Source organism: Ostrea edulis, chromosome 2, assembly GCF_947568905.1.
Source record: "Ostrea edulis chromosome 2, xbOstEdul1.1, whole genome shotgun sequence".
Classification (NCBI taxonomy): Eukaryota; Metazoa; Mollusca; class Bivalvia; order Ostreida; family Ostreidae; genus Ostrea; species Ostrea edulis.
In genome coordinates, this window is record NC_079165.1 from 23979559 (window position 1) to 24007465 (window position 27907).

Below are 27907 nucleotides of genomic sequence, written 5' to 3' on the forward strand. Positions count from 1 at the left end.
GTTAAGTACATTTTTCTAAACAATATACCACGATTTACCTTAAATTTGAATTGTTTAGGGGGGGGGGGGGGGAGAGGGGGGCGCCGGCTGCGCCACTAAATCCGCCACTGAATACTTATCACATATTGATTCTCGCGAGAACCACTCGGTCAATTTCGCCCACGTTTAGTACTAATCATCATTAGGAAAAGTGGATTCAAGTTTGGTCGAATGAATGACAATATGCCTTACAACGTGGAAATAATTCAGAATTAATGACAACAGGATGGGTCTTTATGAAAGCCTCTTTCTTCATGAAAATTCGTGGATGTTTAATTTCTTTTTTTAAATCCTCTTCTCCGGAAATGAATTCTGCAAGGGATCAATATGTCATGGTAATACATGTAATTCAATTTTGTTCACAACATGACCTCAATGTCATAAAGAGGGTTCAAATATTAGATTGGAATAGATCGGAAAATTCTTATAAAATATTTTATTCTAAAGTCAAATTGAACCAAAACCATAAAAAAAAACCCAGGTATGATTGGAGGTATTCAACGCAGGGAACTTAAGGTGACGAATGAACTCGGTAGGATAAATGAGATCATAATGAGCTGATACGTTATGACAGTTGCTCCGCCTTGATCAACCCATATTTGAATACACATACACAAACTCTATTTTAGGATCATTTAAAAATATAAGCCGTTTTACGATAATTTCCGCACATGCGCACTCGACACGTCGAGTGACAACGGCATCTGTTTACATTTACGTTAGTTACATTAAGATGGCGACCCGCGGAAATTTGAAGAAGTTGAGAGTTTGAGCACTCAAAGAGTTGGCAAAAGATTTGTCAATAAATACAGAGAAGAAAGAAAAAGACGAACTTATACGTGAACTTTTCGATGCACTAGTGCCCATCTCTTCCCTCACTCCAGTCGTTTTTCGTTCACAAAACGAAACTATATTTCCTGAAGCAAAGGAAAATATTCCTCCCTTTAATTCGGTCGCTTGCCAAAAATCACTACCCAGGGGTCTCAAAATATCGTTTTCTACTATTTACGAGTTCATGATTTCAAGGAGAACAGAATCCGGCAACATTATAAACAATTTTAAAGGGATTGGCAGAGCTGTAAAACACTATGACGCTTGTGATGTGAGAGAAGTGTCCAATGCACAGGTATACCATATTTGCAATCACTTTATATATTTTGACTTTATTAAGCATTATATATTTTGAAAATGCAATACAGCATACTCACTTCAGTTTAAGACTAATGATCGTGAAAGGGTTTATATTGCCTTTATTCTACGCTTGAAATAAGTTAAATTTCACTGATTTGACAACACATGACAAGGCATTATGATGAGAAATACCCCGGTGAAGTTTGTCGTATGGTTGGAATCAGCGTCTAAAAAGCGCTTACTACGCACACAGCAAAGACGACGTGAAGATGTCAGCTCTACAACTTTGAAATCGGAAAAATCAAGGTCAGTTCTTGTAATTGAAATACTGATGTTTGAATACCTGAAACCAAAGTTGTCAACAATGAAAGTAAACAACATTTACTGTGTTTTATACATTGACTCAATACTTTAGAGGTAGTATATACATAGTTTGATGTTCTTTGTTTACATACTGCACACGCCACACGTAGCATTAAGTGAACACTCGCAAGATGTATACTAGAGAACTGATGTTCAAATGGTACCAGTTTTTTTATGCATATAAACATGATTTACAGGCGGGTATCTAGGCAGTAAATTCCACTGGCACCTGAAGAATGGACACTACTTACCCCCCCTCTTTCTTTTGATTTTTTTTTGGCGATACTTTCTCTGAAATAAGTAGATTTCCTGTCTATCTCATCCTTCTTTCAATTTAAGCAATCGTTTCACGCTTTTTGTAAGCTTCTACCGGTATGATTTAATTTATTTATCGATTCACTAAACATGTTGACATACAATCATGTTACACAATATGACATACGTATAGTGATCATAGACTAAATACTAACAGTTCATATGCATATATGTAAAAACGTGTATATATATTTTGCATGTACATATGACGTCAAAATGGGTCCACATCATATTCGTACAAAACTTTACTCTTTTCCATTAAGGGTTTTACACACGTTATTTGAAGAAGGTATGGCTAGTCTATACTTGGATTTTTCAACACCTGAATATAGACTGAACTCTATGATCATGGATGTTGCCTACCACAGGCTCTATAAACCAGCACGGACCATGGATGATATTCCTTCCAAATCATGCCGTCAGTTCCTTAAGCTCAAATTTACAAACAAAGGAATAGATGCCGTCAACATAAGCAACATTCTTCGTCATAAAAAGGTTCAGTCGTGTATTCCAAATTATTTCAAGTTCAAGTCTACACTCTGTATTTCCTACAGCTATACTTCTACTATTGCATCCAAACTTTTTAATTATAAACAAACTTTGCAGTGCCTAGATATAGACCCTCTTATACGTAATCCACCAACATGTTCTTGTTCTTCATCTTCTTTCAACTACAGTCCAGTTGGACATGCCATTACTGGTGAGGTTGATATAGTTAAAAATAAGGACCTCAAATCACTTATTCTTAAAGGTCCTAAATACAGAGAACCTCAGTCTTTTAATTGGCGACAGAACTTCATCTCTATTATGAGTTCTGTCAAAGATTATGCCAGACGATGGGCTAAATATGAAAAAGAAGAACTTGATACATTGTCAGAATGGGTTAAAAGCATAAGAGGGATATTAAAATCCCGCATTAGACACATGAAAACAAAAGTTCGTACCATATATCCTTCTGTGTTTAGTAAACCAGAAGTGATAAAAGAATTAGATAGATTACATGAGGAATATGTTTTGCTTCCAGCTGAGAAAGCTAGTAACAACATTGTCTTTGTTTGTAAGGCTCATCATTAGAACTGTATTTTAAACGAACTTGGCATTAATTCCACTTTTGGTAATCATACTTATACTCCAATTGCCCTTTCAAAGGACGAAATTCTTCAAAACCATGCTTCAGTTTTAGACACATTTAATATTCCAGTCAATGGGTCGAATGAATATGAGTTACTGTACCTATACTGGATTCCTAAACTACATAAAAACCCTTACAAACAAAGATACATTGCTGGATCCAGTAAGTGCTCTACCAAGCCCCTATCTTTGCTCCTCACGAAAATGTTAACAGCTGTGAAGGAGAAACTTCAAACTTACTGTGCAACTACATATGCCAGAAGTGGTGTTAATCAAATGTGGATTCTAAACAATTCTAAAGAACTTTTAGTAAACTTGAAATCACAGAATTTTTCCCAAATCAATAGCATTAAAACCTATGACTTTTCAACACTATACACGACCATTCCTCACGATAAATTAAAGACTAGACTTTTTGACATAATAGACAGTTGCTTCGTCAACAAAAACGGAAAACGGAAATATTCATATCTAGTGATCAGTCATTCAAAAACTTACTTTGTTAAACACCACTCTGATTCCCCGCACAAGTACTCAGAAGTTGAAATAAAAAAAATATGCTAGAGTTCCTCATTGACAATATCTTCGTGGTCTTTGGTGATCAGGTCTTCCAACAGTCTGTTGGAATTCCCATGGGCATGGATTGTGCTCCTTTGTTAGCTGACCTGTTTTTATATTCATATGAAGCAGAATTTATTCAAAAACTTCTAAATGAGAAGAAAAAATCCCTCGCTCTGACCTTCAATTCGACTTTTAGATATATCGATGACGTTTTGTCTATTAACAATGATAGCTTTCATTCATATGTCGATTTGATATATCCCTGTGAGCTCGAAATAAAGGACACCACAGAGTCGTCCACTTCTGCTTCATACTTAGATATTTTATTGAAAGTAGACATTAACGGCAAACTGACAACTCAACTGTATGACAAACGGGATGATTTCAGCTTCTCCATCGTCAACTTCCCACATTTATGTAGCAATATTCCATTATCACCTGCATATGGTGTTTATATATCTCAACTGATTTGATATGCAAGAGCTTGTTCTGGGTATAGTCAGTTTTTAAATCGATGTAAGCTACTGACAAACAAGTTGATGGTACAGGGATTTCAACAGTCTCGATTGAAGTCAGCATTTTGCAAATTCTATGGTCGTTATAACGATCTAGTTCGTCAATACAACCTCGCATTGGGTCAAATGCTGTCTGACGTGTTTCATACCGATTGTTAAGCCGTTCTTGGCACACTGATTTTGACTGCGGATAACTCCGTTTACCTGATCAGGATATGGGGCTCACGGCGGGTGTGACCGGTCAACAGGGGATGCTTACTCCTCCTAGGCACCTGACCCTACCTCTGGTGTGTCCAGGGGTCCGTGTTTGACAAACTATCTATTTTGTATAGCTTGTAGGAGTTGTGAGATTGATCACTGTTCGTTATCTTCGCCTTGTATATATATGCAATAGCCGTGTTTCGTGTTCCTCCGGAACACCCGGGAATTTTCGTATTTAGCCATGCTGTTCACGTGATTTGAACAAAATGTTCCACAGGGGTAGTTCCGGTTAATTTTGTTTACACTGGTAACAAAAATTGTCTTTGACAAAATATAGATTTTGCGGCACAAAGTGTCGCAAATCAGATAAAGGATAGCAAGGGATATATATTTACTTGGGAATATGTCAAAGTTTACCGTTTCCCTAACCCGGGAAAAGCGTTCACGCAGAGGAAAGGATGGCGTCATTTGTGTAGAAAACCACGAGGAGCCGAAATTCAGTGCGATTATTACATTCCGTGAAAGCTGAATCAACAAAGAAACAATATTGTTCTAGCCAGTTTGCTTATATCAAATTTTAGGAAAACCAAGAGGTTTGTACTGACTCTTAAACATATGATATAGACTATGCAACATCTTGTCAATCTTAAGAATTAGGTATACCTGTACCCTCATCCACATCTGAGCAGTGAATGTATTTTACAACGGTGTTCATCCGACATTAAATAGACAATAAATCATCATATATTAGAGAATTTCAATTAGGAACTCATGGTTCAGGCTCATAAAAATTACGAGGCAATATCACAAGGGAGTGAGAAGGGGTGGGGGTATATAATATCTGCCAATTTATAAATAAAATACGAGAACACCAGATAATCTATCCCTTAGTACGGATCTATACTAGAATTTGCATAATCATTTATCCAAGCTCCATACCGATGGTTCATTCACTGTAAAATTTTGAATTATATGAAAGAACTTTTATTTATCTTTTCTCCAACTTTTAATACTAATCAAGCACAGGCAATTGCATCGCTTGTGTTCGAATTTACTATTAAAGATTACTCTTTAATAGTAAATTCGAACACAAGTGATGCATATTGCCTGTGCAATCAAGGTACTTTGCATGAACATCAGAAATGTACATTTCCACTCAAACCACTTGTATAGAAGAATGGAACCAGCTGAACATGAGCCAGGTTATATATTATGTATTTGCTCTCCTACCCCTTTGATTCAGTACTGTGTAAGGAAATATGCTATTGAGTATATATTTAAAAAAAAAAAGAATAACAAAGAACAACAATTTTCATTCATATTTTATTCAGCATATATATACACAGGTTGATAACATTGGCTGATTTGCATATAATGACTGTTAGTTATTGGCTGGTATGCAGTGAAAGGGAGCTAAAAAGGAGTAAAAAGTTAATTTCAGCCAGGTGAGAATTAATTTCTTCTTTTTTGTGTTATACATATCTAATTCTTTTCTTTTGCTGCTTCAAATCTTGTGTATGGGAAAATTTTCAGTCTAATATGTTGGCAATGTTACAGGTAGTATGGTTGAAATAAACCAGTGTTACGCGGTTGAGTTAAGGCTTTTCCCCAAAAATTTTTAATATCAGTGATTATCATAAATATACTTTACCGCACTGGCACATTGCACGACGTCACAATGAAAAATACGTCATGACGAAGGTCATGACGTACATATCTACAGTCCTTTTGTGGTTGGAAATGTCAAAATATTGTTTCGTTATTTACCACCGCTGTCAAACGGTAAACTGCAATCGCGTAAAAGTTTCTGTCAAATGGGTTATATTAATTATCTTTGATATTGAAAATGTTTCAATTTCTTCTTTATATAGCATACATGCTAAAGTAATATCCATATTATATTGTGATCTTGATATCGCCCCTAATCTACACGTATAGTTACTTTCACAATGGACTCATTTGCATAAACAGGGTTTCCGTACATAAAAATCTCATCATTGGCACGACACCCCGAGGTTTTTAAGTGAAAGATGTTTCATTTATGTGACATGTGAACTTCAGTGCCAAAGGAAAGTTAGGGGAGCAAGGTCTGGCTTCAACAGAAAATATGTTTTTCAGGGTAGATTCAACTTCGTATGAGCAAAAATCGCTGCATCTTGCATATTCAATGCAAAAATTAGACATGTTACAAGTCACAATAAACTTGCTCTCAGCACTTTTCAAATCAAGAAATTAATATGCTTTGAAGTTATAATAACTTCAACTTTCATTGATATCTGGATATCGTGCCAATTCAACGATTTATACATGCACGATACGTTTTTATCTTGATATTTGATCACGTGATACAGAGTTGATGTAGAGACTGTCGGTCTGGTGAAAAATGTATAAGAAGTCAATATGCACTTAATTATATATACATATTGTTTATGTATAAAAGGGTTGTGTTTACAGAATTTGTCACAAATTGATCTGTTTATTAATGCTTTTTTCCTGACATATTTCTATGGCCCTACTTAACACAACTGCGTAAGGAATGTCCAGTAATGGGATGACATCATGAGAGTTTGGCATACAGACATTCACATGATTAATGATGAAACTGAAAACCTCAAGTGAAAGGCATTGAAAATTATCCAGTTCCCATATACCTGAAAAAGAGGAGGGATGCCACAATATTGATAATAGATTTTTGTCAAATTGAGAAGCAAGGATGTATAAAAAAAAAATGCAGAAATTATAATTTATGTATTTGTTAAAAATACTGTTCACTGCACATACATGTATATTTTTTTAAACTTATCTAGAAGTATATGAATAAATTCATATTAAAACTGAATGTATGAGTTTTCATGACTTTTATCAATAAAGCTTACCATATTTATTGTACATATATCTAATTTCCCTTATACATTGTAGTCATATGGGAGCTTGCTGGCATTCAGAGTTCTGACATCAATCTAAAAAATATGCATATTTCACCACAAGAGTCATTTGAGCACTTAACATGTATCATGTATAAACCTAGTTAAACAACTTCAAAATCTATCCAACATGTTTTAAACGAACACAAAAGGTTCTTCCTAATTTCTTTTTTTTTCTAGTTTCATTTTAGTTCATAAATATTAAAGTCAATTCACCTTTTTCAAACTTTTGATGCATATGATGGATTTTCTCTGTATTGCTTCATCTATCAGGTCCAGCACAATCTCTATATTTAGCTATATAGTTTTATAAAGCTATTTCAAATAGCTTCATTAAGCTAGTTTCGATTAAATTTCTAAGTGCAATGGCACATAACAATATACATGTACTTTGAACTAACCACAACATATGCCATTTTAAGAATTTGCATGAAAAGATAATTTCTTTTGTATTGATAACTGTCCACTACCTTGTGTGTGTCGAAGCTTAGATAAGTATATGCTGACTTTACAATGTGGAACCTAATTGCCAATATATCATTCTATTGATCCTCATAGTCAACGGTGAAGATTGGTTAAATGTTGCTTAACAACTTAATAATCCTAAACATTTGACAATTTTGAATCAAAATTCTTCCTAAGGTATATAGTTTAATAAGCATTTATTGTTTACAGTGTGTTGTTTCGAGTACAAGGATGAAATATATTCACTTAGAAATAAAATTCTTTTGCTTAGAAATATATTTGATAGAAGATTTGAAATAGTTATATCAAGCAATTTCAATTAGTTTTATATAGCTAATTCAATTAGCTTTAAAAAACTATATAGTTTGATTAAGCATATATACATGGCTAATTATACTAGAGATTGTGTTGGAGCAGTCTATGAGCACACAATTGAAATGATGTTGCTAAAAGGAATAATATTACCTTAATCATGATCAGATATATATTTTGTTCAGTGATATAAATATTAGCAGTAATCACAAATATCTACTGGATTGTGAAAAGTCAATAAAATGACTACAATAATCAATAGTCATACTAAAAATTCTTCCAATTACATGAGTATATCATTAAAAATCAAACTCCAAAGACTTATTATTTTCAAATTAGACAGCATATTGACTATACCGAAGTAGATAATTTTATCCTCATCCACATATGGCTATACCATTGCACTTAGAAACCCAGTCTAATTCAATCTAAACTAGCTTTAGATAATAAAGATATTTCAAATACCTATAATGTTATAGCTAATATATTAAATACTCTTCACTGTGCATTGTCATTATTTATGTTTTATATCAATAATTATATATGTTAGGCCTACATGTTTATGCCCATTTTGGCCCTGATTTGGTAATGTAAATTCTGTTTCACATAGGCCCTAGACTGTACTGGACTTAATGTCTGCTTTATGAAGCAGTGCACATTGTGTTTTGTTTAAGCATATATAAAATGACGTCATAATTTTCATTTTACCTGTTTGACAGGTTTCACTGAGTCTAATACGTTCTTTTCCTTTCCCCCTCCGGTTACTAGACAGTTGGGTCTTGTGTGAGTTACACGACAACATCGTCTTCTTCTGTTCTTGACGAAGTCTTTCGTTGTATTTCGTAGATCAATAGTAGCTTATCAAACGCTCATCAACAAATATGTACCACATACATCCCAAACTATTACATGCGTATTTCAATTTCATGATGATCGACAAAATTAAGGCTATCTGTACCCTACAAGGCCTAATACACGAAGTGCCGACTGTTGGTAAACAAAGATAAACCGACAGTAACCCTGTGGAACATTTTTGAAGCGGCGTGACTAAACACAGAATAAACACTGTGTTCCGGAGGAACTCGAAACACGGCTATTTAGTATTGTATTATATTAGTAGCCTATAATTTATTACAAAATGTGTGCTCTTTTTTTATACCGGAGTTGTAGTATAGACTTTTCCCCCGCATAGACCCCCCCCCCGGAAAAACGGGCCCGGGATAGATTTTCCCCCATAGGGTGAAAAAGCGTCCCAGCATATAATTTCCTCCTATGCACAAAGTCAGTATAGAGTTTCCCCCTGAGCGGAAAAACCGCCCTGGCATAGAATTTTCCCGCTCCTGTTTCCGGTTTTCATCGACCGGAATCTTCGACGATATTCATAAAATAAACGAATTTTTCTTTTGGAGATGTTGAAATTCAGTTTACACGATGAAAACTTTTAATTGCATATAGTAAATACAATATGCTTCTCAAAAAGACTTTAACGATGGTCAATATCATTAGGTGTTTTCGTAAAAAGTCAACTAAAAGGTACACAATTAAAATATCTGAAAAGTAAAATAGATGCACTGAAGAAATAAAAGTAATTTAATTTTCCCGTTTATTTAAATTCGAAATTTTAAATAAAAAACCCATTAACTTCTTTCCAGCTTCACCATTTCAAGTGTTATATACTAGTAAATAACGGCAAAGACTTGAGATGTCTGAATGAATTTTGATAATTACACAATGTGAATAATTTCCTTTAAAAAACATAAGATGATGATTGCTATACACAAGACCCTGCTCAAAATTAAAGAAATAATAAGAAGAATTCCTGTGTCTAGATAAGCAAGAGAATTCTAGTAATAGAACTGGAAACGGATACATAGCTAAAATATAAGGGAGCGTACTGTCATTTAGGGGGAAATTCTATACTGGAATATATAGGGGGGGGGGGAATTGGGCCCAGGTTAATTCTTCCTAGGGGGAAATTCTATGCTAGGCCTATCTTTCCGGGAGGGGTGGATGTATATTCCGGCCCCGTTTTTCCTAATGATGTGACATGCAACAAGTTGGAACAGAGCGACAACATCGAGAAGAAACTATGTCAATAACTTGTTATAAGCCACTTTAAGGAAAATACCTTGAAATCGTTTCTTCAATCGTTTCTTCAAGGAACAAAGGTCTAAAAATATTTCAAATTCAATATTTTGGTAAGTTTTAAATTCTTTATTAGCTCTCCTCAGTGAAATGATGATTCAATAGTGTGACGTATTCTTCGCCGTTTCTGATCGTTGTTGTCTATTGTAATGTTTGGGCATTATTAACGTTTTCAAAATTTAATTTTTTTTTGGATAATTTACATTTGTTTAAGGTAATATTCAGACGACCCGTGATTTTCACTTTCAATTCCGAGAATCGTGTTACCCGACAGATGTTGCTTATCGTGTATCAGACGTTTAATATACTTGTAGGGGATGTCAGCCGACAAATATTGCTTATGACTAGACAGTTTATTACTACTCTGAACCACGGTTATTTGGCTAAGACACTGATCAATCTCAAGTACATGTATATTTGTTCAGGCCATAAATTTGTAATTTGCAAAGCTACACCAGATGAAACAGAAGTCGGTCTTGATCCCAAAGACATTGGAAACCGATTATCAGAGGTTAAAGAACCTTAATACACCGTGCATTGAAGAGCTCTGATGTGTCTACTTTTTAAGTTACACTGTAATACATAAATGTGCTGCAATGAAAACATCATTAAGGGGTGAGACTATAAGAATTGTTTTCCCCTATCATTGTCAGATAGAAACATACAGTTTGTGCTTGCTGTTTCAGTTTTTTCTAATGTTATATAGAAGTAGAAAATAAAGTTTTGTCTTCTAGTCACATAATTTTCAAACATATCACATACTTTCAAATTTACTAATAAAGTACACTATATATAAGGAAAGTCTTATTAACAAAAGAAGACTGATACGATACCTTAGGATGAAATATACGGGGTGTTTTCTTGATACGTAAGATGAATCTTATACTCTTAAAGATGCTTTTGCAGTATATATTGCCTTTTGTTGCAGATGGTATGTGTCTGATGGTCCCAAGGTTTTGCATTGAAAATGAAAACCGAAAAATAAAACATCCCGACACAAAAATCAAGTAAAAGCCTTCGTTTTATAAGTTTCACATATTCGAGTTCCAACACCATTTTCGTACAAAATATTGATGTGACAAATTATCATTACAATTGACAGCAATGATATATCATTCTGTACGAGTTATTGTCATTTATGTACTAACGCACTCATGATTGTACAAAGATCGATTTCTCTGCATTTATAGTATCGGTCATGTTCAGTTCTAATTTTCCTTTCCTTTCATTAGAATGCACCAAAGGAACTTTCGGTGAAAATTGCAGCAACGCATGTGTGTTAGATTGTGGTGTTGACTGTGGTATTACTGCAGTGGATTGTGTTTGTCAAAAGGGGTTCTACGGTAAATTTTGCAACCAGACATGCTCTGAATCGTACGGTGCAAGTGGAGGCAATTTTCTCACAGGTGAATGCTTGAGTTGCAAGAATGGATATTTTGGACCTCTGTGTGAGAACAACTGCTCACTTGGTTGTCAGGAATCTTGTGACAAGGTATTTGGAAACTGTACGTGCAAACCAGGCTTCTTCGCATCAGACTGTTCTGAAAAATGTCCATTTAATTGTAATAGGAAGGTATGTAAAAAAGAAATTGAGGGAAAATGTTTTGTTTGCAAATATGAATATTACTATGATTTCTGTGAATATACATGTATTGGAAACTGCGAACAAGGATGTGTAAGATCTACAGGTATCTGCGGTACATGTGCAAGAGGTTTTTACAGTCATTTCTGTAATACTTCTGTAATACTTCATGAAAAATGCATGGGAGACACCTGCTCTGGAGACGGTTCCTGTTATCAGTGTAAACCAGGACACAAAGGGGGCAATGCTTTGGATACTGTCCAGAACATTGTACGCAATGCAAGCTATATGATAACGAATGTGTTCAATGTGAAAATGGGTTGTTCAGCCTAAAATGTGCTGAGAAGTGTCCAGCTGCATGGGGAGGAAATGGATCATGTGAAATTAAATCGGGTAAATGTCATGTTTGTGCAGTAGCAATCTAATTAAAATTAGATGTTAGATCCGCTCGCGTACTCGCATACATAACATCTAACAACATCCCTATAGGAATGAGAGTACCAAACCCCCGTATGCGTAACCCGGACGGAGTTTACCCAAGATTGAGCGGAGGTATAAATGTCTAGGTGTTGCGTGATTGGCTAATATCAAGAGTGAAATTATTTGGAATTGAAAGAAATATTATAGAGGTTCAAATTAATTGTCAGGATGAAAAATTATCGCACAAAATCGAGAAATGACTGAGGAAATTACCATGATAGGGGTGTGCTTAATATGAAGTGTGTAATTTACTGCAGATTGCTATGTGTTGTAAAAAAGTACAAATATGGCCTATAAAAGGCACGGGACCCTATATATTTTTTGTCATTTTTTATCAACACTTGGAATGAACTTTGAAATGTTTGCGGTCATTTGTTTAAAATCGATATAGTTAATTAGTGAGAGGGTCAAAGGTTAACATTGAGGTCTATGGGAAATGAATTGGTACTCTTTTCCCATAGAGGGTCACGTCAGAGGTCAAATTTATGTAAAAATATCGTCCAATCATTGCGAAGACGGAAGAACCCTTTGTGACAAATGAGAATCAGTTGTACAAATTACGTTTGGTTGTTGAAGGAAAATGGCGGCGAAAGACAGTACAAGCGAGGCGATTGAAAACGTGTTGAAAAAAATTAATATCCAAACTTTAAAACGCGAACAACGACAGGTGTTACAGTGTCTGTTAGACAGGGTAGACTGTATGGCGGTCCTCCCGACTGGATTTGGAAAATCTCTGCCCTTCCAGATGTTAATCCCTGTCCAGAGAGAGATGGGTAGCAATATTGGGAAAATAATTGTGTGTTGCCCATTGATTTCCCTGATGCAGGACCAAGTGGCACATTTACAGGAAAATTCAGATGTGACAGCTGCATATAAAGGTTAGTGTGTTTACTATTGTTTTGAATATTGCGAAGTCGAATTCAATTGAATATGTGATTTATAAGCGTTGTGGGAATCATATTGTGTAAATTAACCGACATTGAATATTCGATCTCATGTTTTTAAAAAAGAAAACTTAAACTTTAAGATTCTCGTATCATAGTTTGACATGTATTATTTATTAGGTTAATGTGCCCAATGTTATTCACCCCATGTCTTATATCCTGCAATTTTCATATATAGCTTTTCAAAGCTATTTGAAATGAATTGATTAAGCTAGTTTAGACTGAACTTCTAAAATGCAATGGCATAGCCATAAAGTTGCAAAATAACTTTGGAACATCTTTATACATAGTTGAAGTATTTTTCACAATGTGTTTTGTGGAGTACAATGATGAAATATTTTCACTCAGTAAAATTTAATTTTTATGCTCTTACAAATCCATCTGATAAAAGATATGAAATAGCTAAATCAAGTTGTTTCAAGTAGATTTTGTTAGCCATACAGCTTTATAGCTAAATATATACAGATTGTGTTGAACCTGATTGTATTTGCACAAGTACTCTGAAGTTGAAATAAAAAATATGCTAGAGTTCCTCATTGACAATATCTTCGTGGTCTTTGGTGATCAGGTCTTCCAACAGTCTGTTGGAATTCCCATGGGCACGAATTGTGCTCCTTTGTTAGCTGACCTGTTTTTATATTCATATGAAGCAGAATTTATTCAAAAACTTCTACGTGAGAAGAAAAAATCTCTCGCTGTGACCTTCAATTCGACTTTTAGATATATCGATGACGTTTTGTCTATAAACAATGATAGGTTTCATTCATATGTCGATTTGATATATCCCTGTGAGCTCGAAATAAAGGACACCACAGAGTTATCCACTTCTGCTTCATACTTAGATATTTTATTGAAAGTAGACATTAACGGCAAACTAACAACTCAACTGTATGACAAACGGGATGATTTCAGCTTCTCCATCGTCAACTTCCCACATTTATGTAGCAATATTCCATTATCACCTGCATATGGTGTTTATATATCTCAACTGATTCGATATGTAAGAGCTTGTTCAGGGTATAGTCAGTTTTTAAATCGAGGTAAGCTACTGACAAACAAGTTGATGGTACAGGGATTTCAACAGTCTCGATTGAAGTCAGCATTTTGCAAATTCTATGGTCGTTATAACGATCTAGTTCATCAATACAACCTCGCATTGGGTCAAATGCTGTCTGACGTGTTTCATACCGATTGTTAAGCCGTTCTTGGCACACTGATTTTGACTGCGGATAACTCCGTTTACCTGATCAGGATATAGGGCTCACGGCGGGTGTGACCGGTCAACAGGGGATGCTTACTCCTCCTAGGCACCTGACCCTACCTCTGGTGTGTCCAGGGGTCCGTGTTTGCCCAACTATCTATTTTGTATTGCTTGTAGGAGTTATGAGATTGATCACTGTTCGTTATCTTCACCTTGTTAACATTTTTAAATCTACCGATAGAATCTTTTTAAAAAACATGCCAGTTAAAAAAGAGAGATATCGAAGAAATATATTATAAAAAAGAAATTGAAATGAAATGACAAAATTTTAGATAAAATCACTATATTCAAACTAGAGAAAAAAGTACCGATCCCGATCGAAATTGATAGAAATTACTAAATTAATCATATTATTGGTAATTGTAAGTACTAGTCATCAAGCAATTAGATTTATCTGATATATCTTTTTCTAATTGACGTATTTTTGAAGATTTCATCCGTAGATATAAAAAAGTATTAGCAAATTAAAAGTGAATAAACTTTGGTATATTTTCAAGTCTTAATTTTTATAGATGGTAACTGATTTCTGTTCTTTTTGGTTTTATTTTATTTTTTCCTACTGACACTTTATTTATAGTGTATATTTTTGCTCTTATGTAGAATATTTAAAATCTTAGAATTGTGTGTAGAAAAAATATTGAATTGAATAATAATCATAATCTTTCAAAATATAGAAGTTTCATTGCCACACAAATTATTTTCGGTTTAAAAGCATCAAATTTCATGTAGTACTTTTTGCCATAAGAAGCCAAAGTAATACATCATGTTTCAAGCTGTTCCGTTAAAATTTAAATATATGCAAGTAATTTTATTTAAGAAACTGCTGATGTGGGTTTTCAGATCTCTCCATCATTTTATTTCCTGCTTCTTACGGTATATGTACAATCTGTCAACAAAGAAGGCTATACTATGGGACTTGAGGGATGAAGCGACTGCGAGAACAAAATACTGATCCTTTGATGGTATATGAATGGAATGAAAGGTGGAACATGAATATATCCAACATCGTCATAATGAAATCAGAAGATAAATAAATTCAGTCAATGGAGAGATAGTAGACAATAAAATTAGAAAGCGTCTTTGGAGGTAACATAGGAAAGTGAAGTTCGCTTCATTACTTATACAAACAATTACGGAGAGAGAACAAACACCTCTTTATATACATGTATGTTTATGTAAACTAAATTGTTTTGTTTTTGTGGTGTTTGAACGTGTGATATTGGGAGTTAGTCCTCATGGACTAATAGGCCTTGGGGTCACACATGCTTGCAACCACCAACTTGTAGAATTGACCAATATACTTGAAAGCATGACCGTAAACCCTGATATATTGGAGGTCAAATGCCCCTTCAGTGCAAGAAATATGATATTCTAGAGGACAGAATCAACGACTCTACTTTGCGTAAGTTTTCATTGTTTGTCATAACACTTTGTTTTCAGTATTAATATGTGTATTTAGTATTTTGTCAACCATTGATTGCATTATATCATTCCTATATTAAGCATTTGATATGAAGTTTTTTTTATATATTAAAAAGAACCAAATACAGGATGAAAGAAAATTATACAAACGAAAGGAAGACCTCAGATAGTGTGATTAGGTTCAGGGACAGTTATACATCCTTGACAACTCAGCATGTAATTTGTCTTGTGGACCACAAAAGACATGGGTAATGTCAGAATACTTCAAGACAACACCCATAACTCAAATTTTTCAACACTAACAGACTTTTATTTTTGGAAGTCATTCCATATATTGCTCAGGATTAATGTTGGTAGAAAGCATTTATTATAGAGTAGTGTGAAATGTATTTTGGTAATTTTAAATTACTTTATTCTATTCATATACTGCATGTGACTACTTAATTGTACATACATGTATAAAATTATGAAAAAGATTTTGCATTAATATTCTACTAGAGATATGTTGTCCAATTCATTATTGATATATAAAAACAGAAAACTGATTTATACAATATCTAAGACTTTATTATAGGGTTATATCACACACACACACACACACACACACACACACACACACACACACACGGTTGATGCTCAACCGAAATCTTTGAGATCCGAAATAACAATGAAGTTTTAGAGCTATTATAGGGGAAAATAGTGTGCCAAAAAAGTGGAGTCAAATTCATTTAAGGATAAGAGCTATGCGTGAGGGAGATAATCCTTAATTTTGAAATGAATTTCTATGAATATATATATATATATATATATATATATATATATATATATATATATATAAACACAAAAACCCAACAACACCCTACTTTCTTAAAGTGTCAGATCTGAGACGATACAAGGCCAGTAAAGAAATTTATAAAAGCACTGAAAAGGCAACAACACTGTTGGTTATTTAAAACTCGAATTTTCGACGCAACCAGCGTCTTTATCAAGAGACATATATTACATAAACAAATAACACGCAAAAACGACAAGTATCGATAAACTGCATTGGTGACAAGAGTGATACAATGTAGAAAACACCAAATACCGTCCACGGACTCCTTGGTTGAACTTTTAGAACATATACTTACGCGGTTGAGTTAAGGCTTTCCCCATAAAATTTTTAATACCAGTGCTGTACATAAATATACTTTACCGCACTGGCACATTGCACGACGTCACAATGAAAATTACGTCATGACGAAGGTCATGACGTACATATCTACAGTCCTTTTGTGGTTGGAAATGTCAAAATATTGTTTCGTTATTTACCACCGCTGTCAAACGGTAAACTGCAATCGCGTAAAAGTTTCTGTCAAATGGGTTATATTAATTCTCTTTGATATTGAAAAAGTTTCAATTTCTTCTTTATATAGCATACATGCTAAAGTTATATACATATTATATTGTGATATTGATATCGCCCCTAATCTACACGTATAGTTACTTTCACAATGGACTCATTTGCATAAACAGGGTTTCCGTACATAAAAATTTCATCATTGGCACGGCACCCCGAGGTTTTTAAGTGAAAGATGTTTCATTTATGTGACATGTGAACTTCAGTACCAAAGGAAAGTTAGGGGAGCAAGTTCTGGCTTCAACAGAAAATATTTTTTTCAGGGTAGATTCAACTTCGTATGTGCAAAAATCGCTGCATCTTACATATTCAATGCAAAAATTAGACATGTTGCAAGTCACAATAAACTTGCTCTCAGCACTTTTCAAATTAAGATATTAATATGCTTTGAAGTTATATTAACTTCAACTTGCATTGATATCTGGATATCGTGCCAATTCTACGATTTATACATACACGATACGTTTTTATCTTGATATTTGATCACGTGATACAGAGTTGACGTAGAGACTGTCGGTCTGGTGAAAAACGTATAAGAGGTCAATATGCACTTAATGATATATACATATTGTTTATATATATAAAAGGGTTGTGTTTACAGAATTTGTCACAAATTGATCTGTTTAATAACGCTTTTTTCCTGACATATTTCTATGGCCCTACTTAACACAACTACGTAAACGCAATAACTTCATGTTCAATGGGGAACATTACCTCCAAGTAAGTGGTACGGTCATGAGAACTAAAATGGCACCTTCGTATGCTAACATATTTATGGATAGACTAGAAAAACAACTTTTGCTACAAGAACCCACTAAACCCCTCAGTTGGCGTAGGTTCATCGATGACATAGAAATCAAATGGGTCGAAGGAAGAGAAAGTCTGGACAATTTTGTGTCCTTTGTGAATTCATTTCACCATAATATTAAGTTCACAGTGGATATTTCAGATACCACCAATACATTTCTTGATACAAAACCCACTCTTAGAAATGGTGAAATTGAATTTGATCTCCATACCAAACCGACCGACGCCCATTTATATCTAATGCCATCCAGCTGTCACCCACATCACATTTTCAAGGGTTTACCGAAAGGCCTAGCCATTCGTGCCAGGCGAATCTGTTCCAGTGAGGAATCCTATGAACGACAGGGTCAACAATTGAAGTCTCATTTATGCAAACGAGGTTACAAGCCGCTATCTGTCACTAATGCCATTGATGAGGTTAAAACAATCGACAGGTCTTCACTGTTGCAGTATAGGGAGAAAACGAAATGCTGTAGAGTACCGCTAGTCACCACTTACCACCCTACATTGAAGGACCTAAACAAAATCCTAAAGGATAACTTCCCGAAACTCTTGGATAATCCTAGATTGGCAAGAGAATTTGGTGAGCCACCAATGGTGTCCTTCAGACGACTCAGGAATATCAAGGACATAGTGGTAACCCAATGGAGGCTTTTCAACTTGCTCTGACAAGCGCTGTTTGCTTTGCAAATTTAGCCATAATTCAGTAACGTTCCAAAGCTTCACTACAGGAAAAACGTATAAAATATTGGGTCAACTCTCCTGTAAAACCAACAACTGCATATACCTCATCAATTGTAAACAATGTGGATAACAATATGTTGGGGAAACTACAAACATCAGACTTAGGACCAACAACCACCGATCAACCATCAAAACCAAACGCGTGATCGAACCTGTAGGGGAACATTTCAACAAAGAAGGTCACATTTGGCAAGACATGCAAGTGGCTGTTATTGATCATAACCCAATATGGACCGATGCAGAGAGAAAGAGTACAGAAAAATCCTGGATGCACCGTTTGAAATCATTCCGTCCAGGTGGAATGAATAATTTGAATGATTTCATGCGCAGGAATCCAGGATAAACCCTTAGTTAAAATCAGTTTCCATAGCCTAATCGCCAAAATTCACCCGACAAGATATCTTATTTTATATGATTAATATAAATACAATTCGTTTCCCCGGTTTCAAGGCTCTGACCTTGAGTTCCTTTATTTAACCTTGAGTTTCTTTATTTAGCCATAACGAGGATTCCCAAAATTGCGATTATTGTTTGACCTTCAATACTTCCTAATTATGTTAGATCATCATAAGAAATCATTACAATTATGAATTTATATAGCTCTTTCTCTCTCCCTCTCATATTCTATTCTCGACATTGCGGCTTTTTAAAAAAAAAAAGGGGGGGGGATAATAAGAAAAAAAATGTATTGACATTGAAGACTAGTATTTTATTAATATATCATCTTAAGACCTCTACACTAAAGTAAAACATTATTCTAAATCAACATAAGTTCGGATTCGCATAGGTCTTTATGTTGCGATATCATAATTTCTAGAATGCGGCTTTAATTTGTCTGACCTTGAAAAAGATATTACCTTGAAAAATAATACTGAATCTTTTTCCTTAGACTTCTCTCCCATTCACCTATTCGATTGTTGATTTTAATGCTAGATCTGTGTCTTTTGATTGACCTTGTTTGTTGTTTAATCGTGTTCTTCTGGCAATCATTATTTTTCGCTGTTCACCATATCCGAATCATCAATGGTACGGACTACCTAATATTGTTTTGAACTTAATCACTCCATATAATTATTTTCCCATCATTTTATTCCATAATCACATTGTTTTGTAAGTTTTCCCTCTAAATTTATCTGATTTCTGTAATTTTCAAGAATAATTCTATTTTCATCCCGACCCGACCATGGTACAAACTCTCTAAACCATAGTCAGTAAACACGCTTTACAACGAAACCACCACCATTTTTATCACTCAGTACAACAGTGTATCACTCTTGTCACCAATATTGCGTGGAAAATTTGAGTTTTAAATAAGCAACAGTGTCGTGGCCTTTTCAGTGCTTATATATATATATATATATATATATATATATATATATATATATATATATACGGTACCAATTTTGATGCACCAGATGCGCATTTCGACAAATAATGTATCTTCAGTGATGCTCAGCCGAAATGTTTGAAATCCGAAATATAGTTTTAGAGGTATTACAGGGGGAAACAGTGTGCCAAAAAAAAGTGGAGTCAAATTCGTCTAAGGATAAGAGCTATGCATGAGGGAGATAATCCTTAATTTTGAAATGAATTTCTAAATTTTATAACAGCAATTAAATATACATCCGTATTTTCAAGTACTGAGCTACTGGGCTGTAGAGACCTTCGGGGACTAACAGTCCACCAGCAGAGGCCTCGACCCAGGAGTCATATCTATAAATCAAATTTATATCCATTATATACTAAGAATACAAGACAAGCTCTTGAAATTTAAACAAAACCGTAAAACCTAGTGTTTAAGCACTAACATGAATTTTACATGTAATTATTGCATACATTATGTTATTTTTCTGTTTATTTCTTATATGCATCAAATATGAAGTTAATAGTTTGACAAGGATTTATTTTTATTATTAGGTATGCATAGTTTCAATTCCAAGAACATCAAGCTTTACAAACAATAACATTTTGATAATAAAAAATAAGAAAGTCATTTACTTGGACAAATATGATCACTTATACACTCTTAGACCACATGGTGTGAAATAAATGATTTATTTCTAAACATTATATACGTAGTTCTATTACGTTTATTACATTATTTGTAACTGATTACCCCGTATGTCGGAGAACTGTAGGTTTGCGATTGTGCAAAGATATTCTGCCCTGGAACATCCTAGCTCACTTTAGTTGCATCGATCACAAGGTGAGAGAAATTGAAATCACCAAAATTTGACTTGCATTTCAGGAGGAAGGAAATCAGAAATCTTATTTGCAATTATGCCCTGGTAGAATGAAAGGTGAAGATAACCAACAGTGATCAATCTCATAACTTCTATAAACAATATAAAATAGAGAGTTTGGCAACCAGAAGTGTGCAAAGAAAAAATATGCGTAGTCACAATATTATGCAGTGTTCTCTTACTGGTGTTGAAGCACTGTGCCAAATCCTAATGGGGACAATTCAATCTCAGTTTCATTAGAGTCACGAAGAACTGGTCTGTTCTAGATATATTCCCTGGTGTCCAGATCTTGACATGTGTTAAGGGAAACCTCTGAATGGTAGAATCAATTTTGTATTGATTTTAGGAGTTATGACATTTATCACTGTTCGTTATCTTCACCTTTCAATGAAACATTTCTATCTTCAAGGAGGTGTACATCTGCATCTAAAAACAAGAGTTCAGGTAGTATACTGAAGTACATGTATTACAGAAAGATTAATCATAAAAAGTGTACGTTGCAAACCCCTTTGTCTATTGTGTAGAACATCTAAACATGATATAATGTATACTATTTCTAATGGTTATTGGATGCATTGATTCTATATGCAACTGGGGAAAATGTTTTAAAGTAGCAATTGACACTCACACAGTCTGAATCCGCCATATACCAATAAATGACAATAAAGTTATAAAACTATTGCTTTACGCAGGCCACGATCTGAACCACCTCAATGTTTCTCAAACCCATGTACCATTGTTCCTTTTCAGTCGTGGCTAGGAGAAAATATACTGTTGAGCGCCTTGATATATTTTCTTTGCACATTGTAGTTGTATCAGTGTATTGCACAAACCATACACTCATTACAGAGTTTTTGAAACATTTTACATAATTTCGCATATTTGTGTGAATTCAGATTAATTCGGCCAGTATTTTTGTGGAGTTCTTTACATTTTCTTACAGGTTTGTTTCATTTCTTTATCGAAATACCCATCACTTTTTGAATTCTTCCCAGTGTTCTTTAACCACTTCTATAGATAGATCAGAAGAAACAGAAAAAGAGGTATTGTTAAATGTTAACTATGAATATTTTATATCCTATCAGTAATGAGACATCGGGAAATTCTCTACTAGTATTCCCAATACAATATTCCATTCAATGATGTGTACTGAATATCTATGCTTATAAATTAACAAATTTTGGCAATAAACTCTTAAATCCTTGCTGCAGAGTTACTGTTTGAACGTATAATTGTTTAATATGTGAGGTTAAGTCCGTAAACTATAATAGAATCTAACTTGATTAGTAAATATCGTAAAATCAATACGCCAGTTTCGAGATACGAACTCTTCTGTATAGGAGGTGCATTTAGTGGAACTTTGAATGCCTAAGTGGGACAGAGTGGATATACAGCCAACGAGGAAGACGATGAAATGTATTAAAAGCGGCTTCTCTTTAAATATGTAAATGTGGGAAATACTAAATACTATCGAAAGAAATGTTTTACCGAAGTGGAAACATATAAACAATGTCATATTTGCAAGAAATATCTTGGATATGGTACTTATGACCTGCGAAATAAAGTGATAGGATAAGAATTCTCTGTATTTAATTACTCCCTAAATACTTATCACTTAATTAGTTTGTGTATCAGTCGAATTCGGGTGACCAAACAGCGTATGAGAAACTTACTGAGTACATTCACTTACGCTGTGATGAATATCTGTCCCACTCCCGCGTGTAAACAAATTCTTTCGTGCCTTACTATGTACGAGAGTTCTCCAAAGGGAAATAACTCGGTCGTATCTCGAAACCGGCGTATTAGAAACCTACTTTCGTTTTCGATATAGCAAAATGAGAGTAGAGTGGCAGAACACGCTTTGGTGGAGTTAAGCCAGTTTTCTCTTCTTCTTTTTCATGACAACTTAAGATAATACGATATGAAGTAAGTATGTTGATTTGCGATGCTTGATTTTGATCTTACAGAAGAAATCAGGTTTGATGATTGTTGAATAAATAAAATATGCCTGTTTTTTCTTCAATCCGTCATTTTAGTCTTGAATCAGCCTTCTGGAAATTTCCAGAACGAAGCGCTTAGAACGAGGCAACATCCTACAACCAATCGTACATTCTCGAGCCTTTCCGGAAAGCCGAGAAGTTGCGATTAGTTTACAGCATGATCAGCATAAAATTGTGTAGGTGCTCAGTGTCAGCTATAATTATATTAGTTTTGACTAAGCCCATATTTATCATTTTATGAATATTAATAATTATATTTACTTATATACATTTCACTCAACGAAGGACACCCCCATCCTGAGACCAATGATCTGACACTTCGATATATTTTTAAATACGATATCCATCTGATATTTTCGATGTTCTCAATTTTTCCATGATTATAGAAGAAGAAAAAATATTGCTTCGGCCACATTATTTGCGTCACATTCAGTTATAGGTTGCCTTTTTAAGTATATCTCTACGTCATTAGAAGCACCGTAACGACTACGAAACTCAGGTGTGTCTGCTAATGAACGGATAATCGAATAATTTTAAGTTCCCGTAATTTTTTAATACATTAAAGTGTACACTATTCATTCAAGCAAAATCACTCATGATGTATACATTATTGTAGGGGGGTGGGCGGGGGGGGGGGGGGGGGCTCCGTGGTCGAGTGGTTAAAGCATCGCGCTCAAAATCACACGGCCTCTCACCTCTGTCGGCGCGGGTTCTAATCCCGCTCGTGCCGGCAAGTGAGAAAGTTTCCCAGTTTATTTTCGGAAGGTCGGTGGTCTCTTCCCAGGTACATTGTACCTGGGTTCTCTCTTCCACCAATAAAAACTGGGCGCCACCATATAACTGAAAAATTGTTGCGTGTGGCGGAAAACATAAAATTAAACCCACCAAACAAACATTATTGTAGGTTTATGTTTTTGATTGAATAAAGATTTCTTGGCATTTAATTTTAATCACTGAAAACGGATCCAACAGAAGAGGCTGTCTCATTAGATGTTCTGAAAAGTTCTACTCAAACGAATAATATTTTAGTGATTCCGTTAATTCTATATGCAAAGTCAGTTATTTTCATAAATACCCCCTCTCCATCTTACACAGGCACCTAAGTATAAACACTACTACCATTATCACCACCCCTTTCTGGATTTTTTGTTGTTGCGGCGATAATTTCAAATATGTGGATTCCCTGTCTATCCCATCCCAATTTTGATTCATGTTTTGTTTTATTACTTCTACCGGTATAATGGAATACAAGTGTATTTCATTGTATAAACCGGTATGAGGCCAATCTCTAGAGGTTAAATAAATTCAGAGAAATTATATTTAGCTCTAAAACTTCATAGTTATTTCGGATTTCAAAGATTTCGGTTGAGCATCACTGAAGAGACATTATTTGTCGAAATGCGCATCTGGTGCATCGAAATTGGTACCATATAAGTTTTACATTGTGAACAATTTTTGTCTTTTTGTGTGTCCTATCTTTTATTTAGATTTTTTTTGGTACAATGTATAACAGGTAAGGAAAATAAATGTTTGGACCGGGAATGAAACTGAACCCCTGCATTAAAGTTAAGCGCTCTAACCACTGAGATATCCAGGTCAAAATCTACTGTCCATACAGCCTCTGGTTTGTCCAGGGGTCCGTGTTTACCGAACGCTCTATTTTGTATTGTTTATAGGAGTTATGAGATGATCACTGTTCGTTATCTTCACCTTTCATAGCACAAACCAAAACATTCATTCCTCCTTAAATTGGCGTCTTCATTGATGACGCACAACCCAGATTCCTTCGCCACTGGCAGGACTGTCACTTGCAAGTCTAGGGGTGGTCAACAGCACAAAGTGTAACATGGAAGGGGAAACTGACTGGACCATGACTCGAACCCAAGACCCCTGCATTACTAGTCAGGTGCTCTAATCACTGAGCTCTCCAGGCCGATAGCCATGGTCCATATAGTCCAAACCACTATATTTGTAAATATAGTGTACATGTATACCACTATAATTTCACTATTATTTATTTATCAACTATCTCCACATGGTCCTTTCCTTCAATAAACTTGAATCACTGAAAAATGTAGATTCAATGGGCACAAGTCTGCAGAAATTCAAGTACACATCCATTGTAAAAAAAAAAAAATACCTGCCGCATTTGAAAGTTTCCACACTACTAATACTTAGAATGTCCACATGCCGATACATAAAGTTTCAAGTATCAGTACACATGATTTACATAAATTCTTACAAGTTTCTGTGAATCAATTAATCTTTAATAATAACACAGAACAGCTCCTTTTAACATAGTAATTTATTCAGCAAATATGCATTACAGTATTACTGAAAAACTAATTACACAAACAACACCATTGTTATTTATTTATCAAGTAAAATCATGCACAAATAAAATACACACACCTAGTCAGCATTATTATACGCAATATAGAATTGCCCTGACTCTTCCAGAGTTCCAACACTTGTGGGGAGACGTTCTGGGGGCAATCACTCTAATCCACCAGAGATTACCCGAGTCCTAACAATTTAAACATGGCGCCAAATGTAACAGGGACTGGTATATTCATCTGCTGAGGATCGAACCCGGGATCTCTGACACAACAGTCTAGTGCTTTACCAATCGAGCTAAAGGGCGAACACACTAGCCAGAGCTAGTAGGAGGGCCCTGTAACTGACACTGTACTACCAAATGTGTATAATGTAAGCTTTTAGAATCTGACATGGTTCCAAGTGGTAGAAAACGTTAATTAGAGTTGTTTCATTTTCTTGTCATAGTGATTTTCCTTCAACTGTTCAGTAAAGAATTTTCTATTCGGTATGCTGACATAAGACTTGTTGCTTCTGTGGTGTTTTTAATTAAGGAGGTATACTACATCGTCATAATGACTAACTTGAAATGAACATGAAAGGTGAAGATAACCAACAGTGATCAATCTCATAACTCCTATCAGCAATACGAAATAGGGAGTTGAGTAAACACGGACCCCTGGATATACCAGAGGTGGGATCAGGTGCCTTGGAGGAGTAAGCATCCCTTGTCAACCAGTCACACCTGCCGTGATCCCTATATCTTGATGAGGTAAAAGGAGTTATTCGTAGTCAAAAGCAGTGTGCTAAGAAAGACCTAACAATTGACATGAAACACACCAGACAACATTTGACCCAATAATAGGTTGTATTGACAAACTGTGTCATTTTAACGACCATAGAATTTGCGAAATGCTGAGTTTAAACAAGGCTGTTGGAACCCCTGCACCATGAACTTGTTTGTCAGTAGCCTGCTTCGATTTAAAAACATATATCAGCAATAATTGTATATTCCTTTTAACATTGATCGCTTAACTGGGTTGCTCGGTCATTTTACATGTTGACTGCTGTTAGATCTGTCGATCATGGATTTGAGAATTGTAGGGGTTTTTAATTTTTTTTTCCAGATAACTTTCTATTAAAACTGCAATAAGTAAATTTGAAAGTTTCCAATTTCAAAATATCATTGTTCATATTTTCCACTTTTCATCCACATATAATTTCTCTGGTGTGTTATTCCTCCTTAAAATGGTCTTCTGACACGGAAACTTGACCCAACAGTATCATCTAGGTCCTTGTCTACATGCATCTATTTCCCTAGAGAAATGGATTACATGTAGCGATTTACTAAATCAGAATGGTCTCGTGTCATGATAAGTGTTCATCAGCTGTTACACAGGAAGTTGTTTCCTTTCTCCCTTTCTCAAGACCTCTCTATGGAATGTCAGTCATGGAATCTTCTGCTCATCTAGTTCTAAAGAAATCAATATATTGAACGAATATTCACTATTCATCTTATTTCTTTTATAGTTTACTTATGATGCATTATGATTGAATTTTAAACTGTGCTCAGATCTGTCTTTTACTTTGCATTTACAAGCACAAGGTTATACTTATCAGATATTAAAATAGCAAATTTTATTACTAATTCTTCAAGGGGATTGTGTTTTGGTACAGTTTGTGTACATGTGTGTGCTTATCTTTGGACATGATTACATAAACAAGAGGCCTATGGACCGTATCGCTCACCTGGACAGCAGTTCCTAGCAATAAACAAGCTTGAGCAAAACTACCATTATACAAGCAGCTTTGTTTAGAAAAAACTTGAAAGGTAATTCATTAATTCCCAAACTTAATTATTAAAATTGGCTTCAAATTCAGTAATTATCATATGCCCTTATATAAGGGTATGGCCTTTCATATTAACAAATTTCGTTTATGTTTTATGTCAAGTTTGGTTCTCTATACATTCGCATGTAAAACTTTGATCCCTTATTCTGGCTCCACCCTAACCCCAAGGGGTTATGATTTCTACAAACTTGAATCTCCAATTTGTCAGGAAGCTTTCATGTATATTTCAGTTTTTCTGGCCAGATGGTTCTTGAGAAGATTTTTAAATGACACAAACCTAATTATGCATTCTCCCTTTTGAATGAGGCATGGCCTTTCACTTGAACAAACTTGAATTCCCTCCACCTTAATATGATTTATATCAGGTTTGATTGAAAATGGCCCAGTTCTGGAGAAGATTTTCCTATATGTAATTTCCTGCATGTAAAATTCTCACCCCCTACTATGGCCCCACTTTATCCCTGGGGGCCATGATCTGAAGACTTTAGAATGTACTCTATATCAGGAACATTTTAGGTAAATCTCCACTCTTCTGGACCAGTGGTTCTTGAGAAGAAAACTTTTGAAAGATTTTCCAAATTTTTTTAATGTAAAACTTTGATCCCAATTGTGACCCCATCCTACCCCAAGGGGCCATGATGTTCACAACCTGAATGTGCACTATTTTAGGAAGCTTTCATGTAATTTTCAGCTGCTTTGGCCCAGTGCTTCTTGAGAAAAAGAGTTTTAAATGACCCCACCCTAATTTTGCATTTT

The 27907-nt window shown here is 34.9% G+C and overlaps 2 protein-coding genes across 3 annotated transcripts in view; both read left to right on the plus strand.

Moving 5' to 3' along the window:
• Positions 1–14137, plus strand: part of LOC125681508 (multiple epidermal growth factor-like domains protein 6) — a 53813-nt gene extending 39676 nt beyond the window's left edge. The window contains exon 6 of the mRNA XM_056156444.1: positions 11335–14137. Coding sequence (XP_056012419.1) covers positions 11335–12017 — 683 coding nt within the window. The 3' untranslated portion in view covers positions 12018–14137. The remainder of the gene's footprint in view (positions 1–11334) is intronic.
• Positions 126–7358, plus strand: LOC125681516 (uncharacterized). 2 transcript variants are annotated; one of them, XR_008800564.1, is made up of 3 exons: positions 126–1476; positions 2112–2343; positions 5603–7358. XR_008800564.1 is itself a non-coding variant. In XM_056156450.1 (2 exons), the coding sequence occupies exons 1-2, from the start codon at positions 1349–1351 to the stop codon at positions 2920–2922; spliced, it is 939 nt and encodes a 312-aa protein (XP_056012425.1). In that variant the 5' UTR covers positions 126–1348; the 3' UTR covers positions 2923–4017. The 2 variants fall into 2 exon arrangements, 1 of the variants encoding a protein (XP_056012425.1); XM_056156450.1 differs by lacking the exon at positions 5603–7358 and having other exon boundaries at positions 2112–4017.
• Positions 14138–27907: the final 13770 nt, after the last annotated feature.

Bases quoted from the DNA above. Each gene is read 5' to 3' on its own strand.
- LOC125681516 (XM_056156450.1), top strand. From the start codon at position 1,349: ATGATGAGAAATACCCCGGTGAAGTTTGTCGTATGGTTGGAATCAGCG. The intron at 1,477-2,111 runs GTCAGTTCTTGT...TTTTCCATTAAG, and splicing joins TTGAAATCGGAAAAATCAAG to GGTTTTACACACGTTATTTG.